We start from the raw sequence: 15,028 nt of genomic DNA, 5'->3' as shown, positions 1-15,028 counted from the left end.
GACATCGAGGGTGTCTAGGACATTATTATAGAGATCAACATACGATTAGACTTAGATACCCCTAATTACGAAGAAGAAGAAATTTCGAGAAGAACAATTCATTAAGGGTGTTTAGGACAAATCATTCCGACGTTTAATCACTTTGAATATGGTGTAAAATTACTTGTCAAATAATTATCGTAGAGATGGCAACACTCAATATTATTGTTTTATATATAAAACCTAACAAATCAAAGTAATACAATATCTTCTTGTAATCGTGTACTTAACAAATCAAAAAATACAATATATCAAAGTATATTTGCTACACAACAGTGCAACAAATCATAATAATGTAAATCTACAAAGCATCAAATATACATATCTATCTTGGCAATTTTTTTTAAATTTGTTACCATATGATAGAATACAAACCGTACAACATAGGCCAACGGAAAGAGAACTACAAATGTCTCATAGCCTAATTGTATTTAATCCTAGTTGTACAATAGAGAGAATTTCACATCGTTCCCAATCCAACCACATAGCTCACAATCACAGGATTAAGTCAGTCTCGTGAGAAATAATTATGCTTTTTCTGTCCCTTTAAGAGCATTGTCCCTTTTTACTGTTCTTCTTCCTCGCCTCCTCATTCTCCTTACGCAAGGCGTTCATCTATTCTTCAAGGACGTTTACTCTATATCTGCCTTGATCATTTCAAGGCTTTTGCGTCTCTCTGAGAGCAACCATCCCGTCCTTCTAATTCAACAGGTCGTTGATCATCTTGGTGGGAGAGCTTGTAGGCACCATTTTAGCAACTGGCTCTTCCTCGAGAATCACCAACATGCTCTTCTTCTTCCCCTCCTTCATGAAAGATCTTGGTATATGGTACCTGTCCACCATATAGATGGGTTTAGTCTCAAATCAGTTTCTTGTCCTGCAAGTCATATTTCTAAAAACCTACTCCGTTTGAATTGGCTCTCCGAGTGGAGAAACGAATGACATCCAGTATCTCCCTACGCCAATTCCATTAACCCAAATCAATCCCTTTCCCATTCCTTTCATCCTAATGGCGACCGCGTTCTCTCCTTCTGGTGTCTCAAAGTAGGTCTGCGAATCCATTTATTACGACAAATCTGTAAACATCACAAGAAATGTTTTATTGAGTTATATGTTTACCTTGTACCACGTAAGAGGCTTATGTTCACCATATTTCTCCCATTTCACCTTCTTAGATCCTTCCTCTGTGTACACCTATTTCTTTTCACCTTCCAAACCGGCCTGCATTAACCGGATTAATCTTCATTATATCCCAAACCAAGAATAAAATTGGTCTATTATATTGGTCAGATGCACATAAATACCAAATGTCCCCATTCATTGTTCTCTATCAAATCTCGCGTTCCTGACTTTAAACCGATGATTGAAACACCACGTGGACCGGCATACGTGTGTTCCATGTATGATCCACTGTCGTGAAAGATTAGAACTAATTTATACTTTGTTTGGTGTGACATATATAATCTCGATCTTGACTGTTTCTAACTCACTGGTAATCCGGTTAGTACACCCAAAATTGAAATACAATTATCTCTGGTTCTTAAGTTAACTGGTTTTGCAAACACGAAACTTTCATTTCATGGCTTCCATGCGCATTACCTACAACAAAAATATAGCAAACAGAAAGTTACATAAAACTCTCTCTGTGTGTCTTATATCCCCTTAAATGACTGTTTAAGTACTTGCGTATTCTCCATTAACGTAAACGATTAATGCGTGACCAAGACCCGCTACTCTCAGTATCGTCTTCTGACCTTTCTGGTCTGGTATGTCATCATCTTCAATCTTTATGCTGTAGCCATGGAATCAACTCAAAAATTAAGTCTCTCTATAAAGCTTAAAAGACCAAAAAAGGAAATGTTGCTTGTGAAGGAAGTTAGTTACATTGTGGTATACCAAGCATAATCTGTTTTGTCCTTAGTTAAGTAATAAAGCTCCCCCAGAATCAAGGAATCACCGTCGAGTATGGAAGGAATATCTTCACTAAACATCTCAAATTTGAGACCTTTGCTTGTCTTCTCGGACTTGACATCTCAAATCCACTGAACGTAAAACCATTAATTATTTCTATAAGAAAACTATTACTTATTTTGCTATGAAACCAGCATGCTATCTTGAAACGTAATCAACTGATCATTAAATTACAAAACTAAGAACAAACCCAAAAAAAAACTAAACACAACAACTAATAATACCTTAACAGTTTTTTTTTGTTTCTTCATAAACTCGTCCGTCCGAACATGGTTTTGATTGAGGATCCCATGATCCGTAAACCTAAAACACCAACCAAGCAACCCAAATTTAGTAAAACAATATTGATAGAAAATCCGTAGAACAACAAACAAAATCTCATCAAATATAAAAAATGGAATCTCAAGTCTCTATCTAAAGACTTATGATGTTTTAAGCCGTTTTCCTTCCACCAAAACATAAGCCAATCCAATCTTTTGTCTTAAGGATTGTTTTTACAAATCTCAAGTCTTTGTCTAAAGACTTATGGTGTTAAAAGCCGTGGGTAACTGTTTCTTTGTCTAAAAACTGAAAGACCAAATCGAACATGATCCATGTCTAGAGATTTTCAAGTCGTGGGTAACATAAGGGATCAATGTTCGAATCAGTCTCAGTTTAAAGACTAATGTTTGAAGCCGAGCTGTGGGTACCATGAAGGATCAATGGTCGAATCAGCCTCAGTCTAAAGACTAATGTTTGAAGCCGTGGGTACCATTTTCCTTCCACCAAACATAACCCAATCCAATATTTTGTCTAAATAATTCGTTTTCCGAATCTCAGTCTCTGTCTAAAGACTGATGATGTTTTAAGCCGTGGGTAACTTGATCTTTGACCAGTAAACTGAAACCAATCCCAAGTATATATGTCGAAATAATAAGCCGTGGATAAAGGATCGGTTTTCAGTCTCAGGTCAAAATTTCCCATAAGCCATGGGTCCAAACTCGACGGGACAATGTGCCAAAGAAAGATTCTAACAAAACACTAATAATTGAGTGTCTGCCTATGATCTCTCTTGGGTTCGAATGAAAAACAAAATAAGAAAGAAATCAAACAAAACAGAAAAACACAAGCAATAAACCACAACTGATCGCAACAATTTCATGCTTATCAAATTATGCAAAGCGCTACAGAAAAAAAAAAAAACATGAACCAAAAACAAAATCAATTAAAACCAAAAAAAAAGAAGAAGAAAGAACTTGTAATTCACAGAAGAAAAAAAACTTTGAAACACGAATTTTTCGGTTGTGCAAATATCAAAAGCCTCTTCAAAACGAAAAAAAAAAAACCAAAAGAAAAAACGAAAACATTATAATAGTGAAATTTAGAAATCCTAGAAATCAAGAGGATTTGAAGATTTCTTACAGTAATAATCGCTACAAATCTTCCTCAATCTTGAATGATTACAATCGAGAGAAATATGTGAAACAAAGAAAAAACTTATAATAGTGAAATCTAAAAACCCTAGAAATCAAGAGAATTGGAAGATTATTGCTTCAAATCATCTTCCGTCATAAAATATCGATCGAGAGAAATATGCTAATTAGAGAAAGAAGAAGCAAAACAAAATCTGAAAAAATTATGAGTCTCTCTGGTAAGCTGTGTAGATGGAAGCAAAGAAAATCAGTAAATTTATAAGGGTCTATAATGTAAGGAGCAGAAACATGAAAGTATATATGATTACATGTCTATTCATTCGTAATAAATATTACCTAGAGATTCCGAGATTGAAGATCTCCTTAGCAGTTTTCACCTTATTCTTAAACTCCCATGTGCAAAGCATAAGCTATGTAGTAGACAGCATGTGTCTTATCAATCTCATTGACCTCCAAAAACTTGTAAATCACTTTCGCATCAGCGCAATGCTCCGCCTTCAAAAACACAAAAATTATGAGTAACATTGACAAAAAAAAAATTATTTCGTTATGTAGTGCATGGTAAAAAATTATTTTACATCAGATCCGATGAGAGACAACTATCAATAATTGAACCAACACAAATTATAAAATTGTAAGTAATTTACAAAGAGACATAAGAGAAGCGCTAACTAAAATTAAAGAGGACTCACGATTGATGTAAAAAGTTTGTTAATGAAGAGGCATGTCTTCATCAACTCGTTCATTCAATCTCTTGATAGAAACTCCCATGAGCGGTTACCTAAAACATAATTCACACGATACAAATCAGCAAAACAATAACAATCTTGATAATTCATAGACCAAGATAATAACAATACAAATATAACCTCAACAAAAGGTAAAAAATAATAACGCAAAATAAATCGATCCATAAAAGAACCAAAGCAACAAAAAAAAAGCTATAATATCAAAACGATATGTTTAGGCTAACGAATCTGAGTTCTAATGGTGTGGTTGCGGCTCTATATTTATAGTTTAATATCTAGGGCACACCGTCATAATTATCTCTAAAAATTTATTTTTTAAAATTGGAAAATTTCTTGATAAAAATATTCGTGATATATTTTAGTATCTATCTTAAATTTTTATAAAAATTAAAAAACGAAATATTCTATATTTTAATATTTAAAAACGAAATATTCTATATTTTAATATTAAAAAACGAAATATTCCATATTTTAATAAAATTCACACGATTTTATTGTTTTACCCTCACCAAAAAATAGAAAACTGGATTTGATAGTGTATTCATTAAGGGTGATTAAGACTAATCATCTCAAAACACGATTAGACTTATATACCCCTAATAATTAAGAACAAAAAATTTCGTATCGAGGGTGTTTAGGACATTAGTATAGAGATCAACACACGATTAGACTTATATACCCCTAATTACGAAGAAGAAGAAATTTCGAGAAGAACAATTCATTAAGGGTATTTAGGACAAATCATTCCAACTTTTAACCACAGGCCTCCAATGCCCTAACTTTGAATACGGTGCGTTTCTACTTCTCAAATAATTATTGTAGAGATTAAATTATAATATTAATAAGCTTAATACATTGATATAAATATATTTATATATATTGCTTAATTTATTGTATATTATGCTTACCTTTGCAAATACTTAATTTTTATTATTATTTTAAGTAATTAATTATATATATTATTTTAAATATTTATCAGTATATTGACATTCAAGATGCATAATTAAAATTTCCTTTGTTTTTTTTGAACTGAAGTTTTGTTAATAAGTAAAAAGAAAAATTGTAAATAAAAGAAAATTATTTATTAACAGAATTCCTTGTAGACGAAGTGAAAAGGTAACTTTTACTTTTTTCAAACCTCACTATTTCACAAATTTTTTATATTCTTGATTTTTTCTTAAAACTTGAAAAATTATGTTATGTAACAAATAACAATTAATACTATCATTGAGTAAAAATCGCATGCCAAAAAGATTATAGAAAAGATATACCCAAAAATCTCCAAATACAAAAGCAGTAAATTAAGTTGATTTTGGAAAAGAGTCTATAATCACATGTAAACATCTCCACTACATCCCATACTCCTTTTTTAATCCAACGGCTTAGAAACCACAAGATTCTCCTAATCTCCACGTGATTTACCTTGACACACCAAAGGTTATATAGACGTGCATGTAGACGATTAACCTTTATGTATTAACTGTGTTGATATATAAAGTGACTCAATACCCCAAAAGCGGTCTCTCTCTATACTTTGCTTCTCTCTCTAACCTTCTCTCTTTTTTTTTCTCAAGTTTTTTCTTTCTCTAAACGATGAAGATTTTCGTGAAGACTCTCAGTGGTACGAACTTCGAGATCGAAGTTAAACCTGCGGATACGGTAATACTGATTTCTTGAATTCGAATCGTCTTCTCTGTTTCGTTAACTGTTTATTAGGTTTGATTTGGTTCCGTAATTCGATTTTGCCTTTGGGGAAAAATTCAGGTGAATTAGCGAATCTCGTAGTATCTGATTTGAAATTCTAGGTTTCGTTTGTTTTGTGTTGATAATTGTTTGTGACGATTCGTGTTTCCGTTTATGTGATTGGATTCGAATTCGAATTAGGGTTTTTCGTGAGTTATGTAAGTATAGTTATGGCTTCGTGTTGTTTTCATCAAGATTCGTTGCTGGAATCTGATTTTACTTCTTTAAGATTATGTTAGTGCTAATCAATATTAGATTCATAGTAGAAGAGTCATTATATTTGCTAAACCTTGAGGCACTTATGGATTATCTGACGTAATGATATAATATTGTGAAGTTTTCGTTGTTGTGACTTATTTTTTTCATTGCTAGTCTCATATCTTCTTGATAGCCTTTAGATTAAGGATGTCTATATGATTTAGTATTTGAGTTATGTGTGATTGAGAGGCTTATTGACATTTTTGGTGATCTCAGGTTTCTGATGTTAAAAAAGCTATAGAAACTGTTAAAGGTGCAGAATACCCTGCTGTGAAGCAGATGCTGATCCACCAAGGAAAGGTTCTAAAGGATGAGACCACATTGGAAGAGAACAATGTTGTTGAGAACAGTTTCATTGTTATCATGTTGTCCAAGGTGATGTATTAGGTCACTTCACAGTTTCGTGTTAGTATTAGAAATCAGGATTCTAGTAATTCAGCGGATGTTAACATGTTTTATTATTTATGTTGATGAAATATAGACCAAGGTTTCTTCAAGTGGGGCATCAACCGCATCTGCACCAGCACCTAGTGCTACCCAGGTGAATAACGTTCTTATGTATTATTGTTATGGTTTACTTAGGTGTTCGTGTTTGAGGCTTTCTATTTGTAAGTGCAAGAAACAAAATAGTATATCTAGATCATACTATTAGTTTTGTCTAATGGAATTGCTTGGATTCTTTGGCTCAGCCTGCACAGACAGTTGCTACACCTCAGGTTTCTGCTCCAACTGTCTCAGTGTGAGTTCTGGGCCTTCCTCTCGCTTTGATATACCTCTTTGAAAGAGAAATTGTCAGCCTCTTTTGTAATTGCCGCTTTGATGATTTTCTGTTCTTTTTACTTGCTTTTTGCAGTCCAGAGCCTACAAGTGGAACTGCAACCGCTGCAGCTCCAGCTGCTGCTGCTGCTTCGTAAGCACTTCTCAGAACTGTACTCTATTCGTTTTCGAATTTCTGTTCACTGATTGATGATCATTTTAATGTTGTCCTCTTGCTTGGTTGAAACAGGGTTCAAACAGATGTGTATGGTCAAGCAGCATCAAACCTTGTTGCTGGAACTACTCTAGAGTCCACTGTTCAGCAAATTCTTGACATGGGTGGAGGTAGTTGGGACCGTGACACTGTTGTTCGTGCTCTGAGAGCCGCCTTCAACAATCCTGAAAGAGCCGTTGAATATCTGTACTCAGTATGATTCATTCCACTTCTTGATTTTATGTTTTACTTTGACAATTGTTTTTACCTTTGATTTGCGGTTTGCTAGAACTTTAGCAACATTTGCTCTGTCTAGTCTATTGAACTTTTGTTTGATACATTTCAGGGTATCCCTGCTCAAGCTGAAATCCCGCCAGTTGCTCAAGCCCCGTCTACTGGTGAACAGCCAGCAAATCCTCAAGCACAGCCCCAACAAGCAGCTCCGGTAGCTGCAACTGGTGGTCCAAACGCAAATCCATTAAACCTGTTCCCCCAGGTAGGGTTTATAAACTGGTGGACCTATTTCATTTTATTTACGTTTTCACTTGTATATTTGTTTTATTGACATCCACTCTTATCTTTCTGCACACAGGGCATGCCCGCTGCAGATGCTGCTGCTGGAGCTGGTAATCTTGATTTCCTGCGTAATAGCCAGCAGGTATTTTCAAATTCTTTTCCATTTGAAAACAGAATCTTCATTTCTCTCTTCTTATGACATTTGCAATTCTTTTGCCTTTTCATAGTTCCAAGCCTTGCGAGCTATGGTACAAGCAAACCCACAAATTCTACAGGTAAAATTATCAACCTCTTTTTCTTGCTTTCGTAGGTTATATGATATTAATTTTCACTTATACTGTTTCCTTCTGCAGCCTATGCTTCAGGAGCTCGGTAAACAAAACCCGCAGCTTGTGCGACTAATTCAAGAGCACCAGGCTGACTTCCTACGCTTGATAAATGAACCTGTCGAGGGAGAAGAGTGAGTTTATACTTTAGATCATCATTCTCCTTTACATTTGCATTTATTCTGTTGTTCAATAAAGCCTGTAATCTGACAATTCATTACCTCACCAATGCTACCAGGAATGTTATGGAACAGTTAGAAGCAGCAATGCCACAAGCTGTTACAGTTACACCTGAAGAGCGTGAAGCCATTGAACGGGTTTGTTCCTCTGATCTTTACATGTGTACTTTAAACTAGATGCATTTTCTAGCTGCACTATGTCCCTCAAAATATATGTCTTGTATTGAAATGTGATTGTGTTATTGTTTGTTTTGGGGGCACAGCTTGAAGCAATGGGGTTTGACCGTGCGATGGTCTTGGAAGTGTTCTTTGCGTGTAACAAGAATGAAGAACTTGCAGCGAATTACCTTCTAGATCACATGCATGAGTTTGAGGACCAATAAACAGAGCAAATCCATTCCTCCTCCCTAAACTCAGAGACCCATCTTTCTGTTTCTTTTTCTTCTTTTTTTTTTTTTCTTCTTTCTTTTTAATATGATAATCTCTTCTCCAATGCCATTTGACAGTTTCATGTTTATGTTCATGGGAGTTGATGTGTTTATGTTATACATTTAAAACTATCATAGTTTATCTGGTTTGAAGATGCTCCTCTTTTGGTAGATCAACAGTGGAGATTTGGTGCTATTTGACTCATCTCTTAAGAGTTAAGAATGGTCAATATTGCTCTGCTTTAACTAAATAATAAACCGTCTTTTAACAGATCTGGCCTAGATCGAAACCGCAATTGAGATCCAATAGCTGGTGCTTACATTATTTTCTCATAGCCTCAAGCTATGCTATGTCAATTACTAGAGTATTGATGATCGTCGTAATCTCAAATTTGATCCGTGATGTGTTAAACTAGTAGTGAGAGAAGAGTTGTAAATGTTTCAAGTAATAATAACCCGTTAGGCCCAAAGGCCCATTTATCAGCTCAGAGTTGTTAAATAAGAGATCTCACCACTAGCATGGCTACACACGTGTCAGATTCAATGTATCAGTAATCTTCAGCATCCGACACTTGTCAACCATCCATTGGATCTCTTAACTCTACGCCTCGAAAACAGTTTTTTATTCATTATTCAATTATTATTTTCATTGTATTTGAGTCTCTCTTCTTATTCCATTTTTTCAAACAACTTGCAAATTCGAATCAGATCTTCAAACGAAAAAGAAAAAAGAAAAGGTAAATCTCTCTCTAATCATTCGTTCTTGTTCTTGTTTGTGTGTAGATCTGATGTTCGATTGTATGATTCTGGAGATATCGATCTCATCGATTCGCTGTGTTCTTATCACTGATTCAGTGAGAGAGTACGCGTGTGTTTGTTCTCAAATCCGATTCGTGTGTAGATGTTAAACCTGGGTTTCGGTTTTCTTCAATTGTTTCTGCTTTTGAATGATTTGCTCTCGATTCAATGGTTTTTGCGTTGATGGATTTGCTCTAGATTCGTAAACCATGAACGATTCAGTCTTAGTTTTAGTGTGTTCTTAATCTAGATGAGTGTATAGATGTTAATTTGGGTTATTGTTTAGATTCATTTGTGGATCCGTGAAGAATTTGATTAAGTGGATCAATGTGTATATGTTAATTTGTGTTACGATTTGATTCGAAGTGATTTGGTATATTTGATTTATATTCTTAATCTGTGAAGAACTTGATTAAGTGGATAACTGTGTAGATGTTAATTTGAGTTCTGGTTCGATTCAATTGTTTCTGATTTTGTTGATATTTGCTTTAGATTCTTAATCTATGAAGAAGAACTTAATTAAGTGGTTAATTTGGGTTATAGTGTGATTCAATTGTTTCTGATTTTGTAGGATTTGCTCTAGATTGTTAAAATCGAAGATGTCGACTGAAGCATCAAGGGAAGAGAATGTTTACATGGCGAAATTAGCCGAACAAGCTGAACGTTATGAAGAAATGGTTGAATTCATGGAGAAAGTTGCGAAAACTGTTGATGCTGAAGAACTCTCTGTTGAAGAGAGGAATCTTCTCTCTGTTGCTTACAAGAACGTGATTGGAGCGAGAAGAGCTTCGTGGAGAATCATTTCTTCGATTGAGCAGAAAGAAGAAAGCAAAGGGAATGAGGATCACGTTGCTATTATCAAGGATTACAGGGGAAAGATTGAAACCGAGCTTAGCAAAATCTGTGATGGGATTTTGAATGTTCTTGAAGCTCATCTTATTCCTTCTGCTTCACCTGCTGAATCTAAAGTGTTTTACCTTAAAATGAAGGGAGATTATCATAGGTATCTTGCCGAGTTTAAGGCTGGTGCTGAGAGGAAAGAAGCTGCTGAAAGCACTTTGGTTGCTTACAAGTCTGCTTCCGTAAGTCATTCTTACAACATTTTGAATGTTATTTTCTTGTGTGGCTATGATTGATTATGTTTTTGTAATAATGCAGGACATTGCCACTGCTGAGTTAGCTCCCACTCACCCGATAAGGCTTGGTCTTGCCCTCAACTTCTCTGTGTTTTACTATGAAATCCTCAACTCGCCTGATCGTGCTTGCAGCCTCGCAAAGCAGGTTTGTATAGTACACCTGATTTCACTTTCTTTGCTTCATGTTAACTATTATCTCACTGAATGAGCGAACTCTTTTGGGTTTGTGCAGGCATTTGATGATGCTATCGCTGAGTTGGATACATTGGGTGAGGAATCATACAAGGACAGTACACTGATTATGCAGCTTCTTAGAGACAATCTCACTCTCTGGACTTCAGATATGACTGTAAGCATCAAACACAATATACATTGATCATTGACATGATTTCCCCGAATCAAACCAAACATTTTCGTAAAACAACTTTAACTTCGAAACTTTAGATAGCAGTAGAAGTTCTGTAATTGACATGATTGTTACTTTCTTGTGAATAGGACGAAGCAGGAGATGAGATCAAGGAGGCATCGAAGCCCGAAGGTGCCGAGTGAACCTGAAGAAGAGGAAGTCATTTTATAATGGTAGAAACTTTCATATGATAATCTGAGTGAGGGATAGCTCAGGATTCTTATAAGGACACAGTTTTATTGTTGTTTGTTTGTTTGGAAAAACTACTTGCGATTTATTCCTCCTCTAGGTTCCTCAAAAATTTCCTATTCTCCTTCTAATGAAATCAAAACTTGGTTTTTTCTTATACTGTTTCTTATTTTCGATATCTTTGGTTCTGGATTTGATCAACCAAATATAGTTTTCTCAAATTGATAAATTAAAATCAGAATCTCACTGAGAAGAAAGAAAACAAGCCTGATTATTTTTTGTATTGAGCATTTTGACCGAGATAATATTACAAGAAATCAGAGATAACTGAAGAAGACAAAAACAAGAAACCATCATGACAAAATGTTTATTTCAAACAATGGTAAAGGATCTGAGACAACATAGGAGACAGACAAGTTACTAATAATAATAGAGGAGAGAACAACACCAACATGAAAGATCATAATCGTAGTTAATCCCTAATTTTGTTAATTAACACTTCCAAGAAGTTACTACTATACCAAAAACCTCAAGAATCACCCGAATAGGTAGTGAACAAGTGAAGAGCTACTCTATGTCAAGTGCAAAGCAAAGGACTCCACGGCACCTGAAAGTCCAAAGACTGATCTTGTCATGGGCTTTCAAGTCATTACCCTTGACTACATCGTTCCAACCCCAATTCAAAGTGTAATTCAAGGTTCCATGTCCAGAATCCTTCTTCTCCATCACCCATATCTTAAAACGTAAACCCCACATTTTAAACCTTTGATTCACAAGAATAGTTCCCACACCAATATTCTCTTCATCTTCATTGTCTTCATCTCTCTCTAAGGCTCGACACTCCAAAGGCGTCAAGAAGTCGTTTCTGATTAGCTTCTGAAAAGGGATTAAGAGACGGCTCAAGTTTGAGTTGACATCACTATTGAACAGAATCCTCTCAAATATCAGCCTCGGGTTTTCGGCATCCGCGTTCATGTATCTCATCACCTGGAAAACCCACTCTGGTGTCTCTCTCACCGCGCATGGATAAAGTACAACCTTTGCTTTCTTGAATCCACCCTTGCTCTTTCTCTGTTCCACCGCACGCCTCTTGCTGCTTGTGTTCTCTGTTAGGCACGAAGACGGAGAAGAAGATTGGTAATTAGGGTTTGTTATGTCTTTCGTCTCTGTCGAAGGTTCAAGACCATGAAGGTTCATGAGCGATGAAGAAGTAGAAGCTCCATTAAGATTATCAAAGTTTTCTCTTAGAAATTTCTGCACATTCTTCTCGAAGAGTCTATTCTCACTCTCGTCGTCATAATCTTCATCGCAAACAATCTTGGACTTACCTTTCTTTGCACGTTGTTCTTCATCACACACCAAAGGCTCATCATCAGAACTAGGGTTTTGTACGTTTTCTGTCTCAGAATCAGTGGTGATTAGGTTAAGATCGAGAAGTGATGAAGAAGAAGTAGAAGCCACGTTAGGGTTTTGTTGTGTGTATCTTTTCTTCACCAAAGAAGACCTAATTTTTCTCGGGAAAAGATAGAAGAATCTCATCTGGTTATTTTCTTCTTCAGAGACAGTCTTGTGGCATCTTTCTCCTTTCTCTGCAAGAAGACGACGACGTTGTTCTTCTTCCGCAACCATAACCGCCGCATCCGCCAGTAAACATAAACCCGACCATATATCCTTCCTCGAATCCGTAAGGTAATCATCATAATACATACTAGTCATTGTGATCGAACCGAAAGACTCAAAGTTCTGAGAGCAAAGACGTGAGGAACAAGGAAATTGTATAGAGAGAGGAGAAACTGAGCGAAAATGAGAAAAGAAGTGCCTTCTCTTACCTTAAATACTTACATTTGAGTTTAGGGCTTTTTGTTTTTTCCATTTTTCCATTGAGTTTAGTGGTTTAATTACTGTGATTAGTAACTAATTATAGCCGTTGTGATCAAGTTAACATTTCCCTAGTGAATATATTAACATTTCGCTATTTCGTTATTTCCTTTTTCCCAAGAGTGAGAAAATGTTAATTTTTAGGAAGCTTCATTGCCTTTCAATAGTTTCGTTTCACTTTTTTGTATTTAAGTTATTATTATTTTTTTCGTATAACTTGATATAATAAAATAAAATAAAAAAAACAGTAGAATCTCAAAAAAATTGGTAATTACGAAAATTGCCCCATAACTTTGGTAGTTATGTAATTGCCTCCACAACTCGAAATAATTTTGGAGAATCATCTATGTTGCCCTTTGACCACAAAAACAATTCAACAATGTTTTGTTATGTTTTTGGTACCCTTTGACTTTGTGTTGACCTTTTTTTGTTCTCTTTGCCCTTGATTATTTTAATTAAACGAAATTCAAAATTATATTTTTTAAAAAAGGAGAACAAAATCATGTGACCCCCACCAATAATTTATCTTCGTCTTTGTCGTCCTCTCTCCAAAAGAGCTTACAAACTAGAGAATCATCTCCAATGCCTTTTGATCACAAACTTAAATCAAATATACCTTTTCCGAAATTGCCAACTGTTTTTTTTTTTTTAGATAGAAAATGCGGCTAAAGACATTCATACCCCTTAAAAAACTTGAAAACTACAGATCCAACCACCCTTATCCCCACCCAAACTCAGAAACCTACATAATTTTGGATCTCTCTTGTCTCTCTCTCCCTTAAAACACAGAAATCGAATCGACTCCTTTTTTCCTCGTTTCATTATCTTCTTCTTCGAGAGTACAACCGTGGATAACTAGAGCTTGTGTCTCCCGTGTAAGTAAAAATTGCTATTTAGTTCTTCCGTGATTGGGTGTTGTCGATTGGAGTTTGTTTATTATTTAAGTAGGTTAGAATCCGATTGGAGTTGTTAATCGTTTTTGTTGTTTGGTTTGAGCAAGAACATAAATCGAAATGGTGCGTACAAAGAACCCAAACTATCGTGAACAACCAAATCCAACATATGAGATCGTAGAAGAAGAAGAAACTCATGGAGATGAATCCCAAAATACTAAGTCTAATCCTCAAGATTCAACGGTATGTCTAGGTTATTGATCTAAATTTCCTAAATCAGAAAGTACAACTAAGTATGAATTAGTGTATCTTGTTCTAAAAATCGTAAATTATAAAGTACAACTTAGTATGAATTAGTGTATCTTGATCTAAATTTCCTAAAACAGAAAGTACAATTTAATATGACTTAGTGTATCTTGATCTATAATTTTTGAATCAAAAAGTATAACTTAGTATAACTTAGTGTATGTTGATCTATTTTACAGGAACCCGAGGAGGAAATCGAAGTTTTTTTTTTTTTTTTTTTTTTTTTTTTTTTTTTTTTTTTTTTCGTTTTTTAAATGGTTTTGTCTACTCCTTGGGACAGAAATCTTAAATCGTTTCCGAGAAGATGTTAGTAATGCACATGCACACCGTAAGTGTCCTCGGATGTGCAGGATGAAATATAAACCCAGCAAAATGAAAGGCTTTTCTTTGATAGAAATTTATGACTGTCTTGGTACAGCTAAGGTTATTTAGTATAACTTGTTTTGAAATTGTACAAATTAGTATAACTTGCTTCAGAATTCATAACTTGTATAATTCTATTTTTTTTTACAAGATATTCATAGTATCTTGCCTCCATCTTCTCGTGAGACACGTCTTCTAGACCGTATCATGGAAGTAGATCGATAATGGATGGAATGATGTGGATGATCCAATAGCTGATGGTTGGACCAAACGCTTAATTGACCAAGAGAAGTCAATATGGTTTGAAGAGCTTTATAATCAAGATGTGGCTACCCGTGGAATTGAGGTAGGTGATGTGGAACATGATAATGTGGATCTAGATTATGTGGAACCTAGAAATGTGGATCCGCAGCATGTGGAACATGATAATGTGGATCAGGATGATGTGGATCAGGATGATGAAAAATT

The 15,028-nt window shown here is 35.1% G+C and overlaps 3 protein-coding genes across 3 annotated transcripts; 2 read left to right on the top strand and 1 right to left on the bottom strand.

The window, feature by feature from the left end:
• The first annotated feature begins 5,677 nt into the window (after window positions 1–5,677).
• LOC9306909 (ubiquitin receptor RAD23d) lies at window positions 5,678–8,787 on the top strand. Its single transcript, XM_021017199.1, has 12 exons — window positions 5,678–5,830; window positions 6,389–6,547; window positions 6,654–6,713; window positions 6,862–6,911; window positions 7,026–7,082; window positions 7,179–7,356; window positions 7,489–7,638; window positions 7,735–7,800; window positions 7,886–7,933; window positions 8,012–8,118; window positions 8,223–8,301; window positions 8,427–8,787. Exons 1-12 carry the CDS (start codon window positions 5,765–5,767, stop codon window positions 8,544–8,546), a joined length of 1,140 nt encoding a protein of 379 aa, XP_020872858.1. The 5' UTR covers window positions 5,678–5,764; the 3' UTR covers window positions 8,547–8,787.
• Window positions 8,788–9,223: 436 nt separating this feature from the next.
• On the top strand, window positions 9,224–11,277 carry LOC9304843 (14-3-3-like protein GF14 psi). Its single transcript, XM_021017200.1, has 5 exons — window positions 9,224–9,328; window positions 9,961–10,471; window positions 10,548–10,670; window positions 10,758–10,874; window positions 11,021–11,277. The coding sequence occupies exons 2-5, from the start codon at window positions 9,989–9,991 to the stop codon at window positions 11,072–11,074; spliced, it is 777 nt and encodes a 258-aa protein (XP_020872859.1). The 5' UTR covers window positions 9,224–9,328; window positions 9,961–9,988; the 3' UTR covers window positions 11,075–11,277.
• Window positions 11,185–13,164, bottom strand: LOC9304842 (B3 domain-containing protein At5g38490). Its single transcript, XM_002868724.2, has one exon. It carries the CDS (start codon window positions 12,834–12,836, stop codon window positions 11,688–11,690), a length of 1,149 nt encoding a protein of 382 aa, XP_002868770.2. The 5' UTR covers window positions 12,837–13,164; the 3' UTR covers window positions 11,185–11,687.
• Window positions 13,165–15,028: the final 1,864 nt, after the last annotated feature.

Source organism: Arabidopsis lyrata (assembly GCF_000004255.2).
Source record: "Arabidopsis lyrata subsp. lyrata unplaced genomic scaffold ARALYscaffold_7, whole genome shotgun sequence".
NCBI lineage: Eukaryota > Viridiplantae > Streptophyta > Magnoliopsida > Brassicales > Brassicaceae > Arabidopsis > Arabidopsis lyrata.
This window is presented reverse-complemented; position numbering and strand designations above follow the sequence as displayed.

Bases quoted from the DNA above. Each gene is read 5' to 3' on its own strand.
- LOC9306909 (XM_021017199.1), top strand. From the start codon at position 5,765: ATGAAGATTTTCGTGAAGACTCTCAGTGGTACGAACTTCGAGATCGAA. The intron at 5,831-6,388 runs GTAATACTGATT...TGGTGATCTCAG, and splicing joins AAGTTAAACCTGCGGATACG to GTTTCTGATGTTAAAAAAGC. The intron at 6,548-6,653 runs GTGATGTATTAG...GATGAAATATAG, and splicing joins TTGTTATCATGTTGTCCAAG to ACCAAGGTTTCTTCAAGTGG.
- LOC9304843 (XM_021017200.1), top strand. From the start codon at position 9,989: ATGTCGACTGAAGCATCAAGGGAAGAGAATGTTTACATGGCGAAATTA. The intron at 10,472-10,547 runs GTAAGTCATTCT...GTAATAATGCAG, and splicing joins TTGCTTACAAGTCTGCTTCC to GACATTGCCACTGCTGAGTT. The intron at 10,875-11,020 runs GTAAGCATCAAA...TCTTGTGAATAG, and splicing joins TCTGGACTTCAGATATGACT to GACGAAGCAGGAGATGAGAT.
- LOC9304842 (XM_002868724.2), bottom strand. From the start codon at position 12,836: ATGACTAGTATGTATTATGATGATTACCTTACGGATTCGAGGAAGGAT.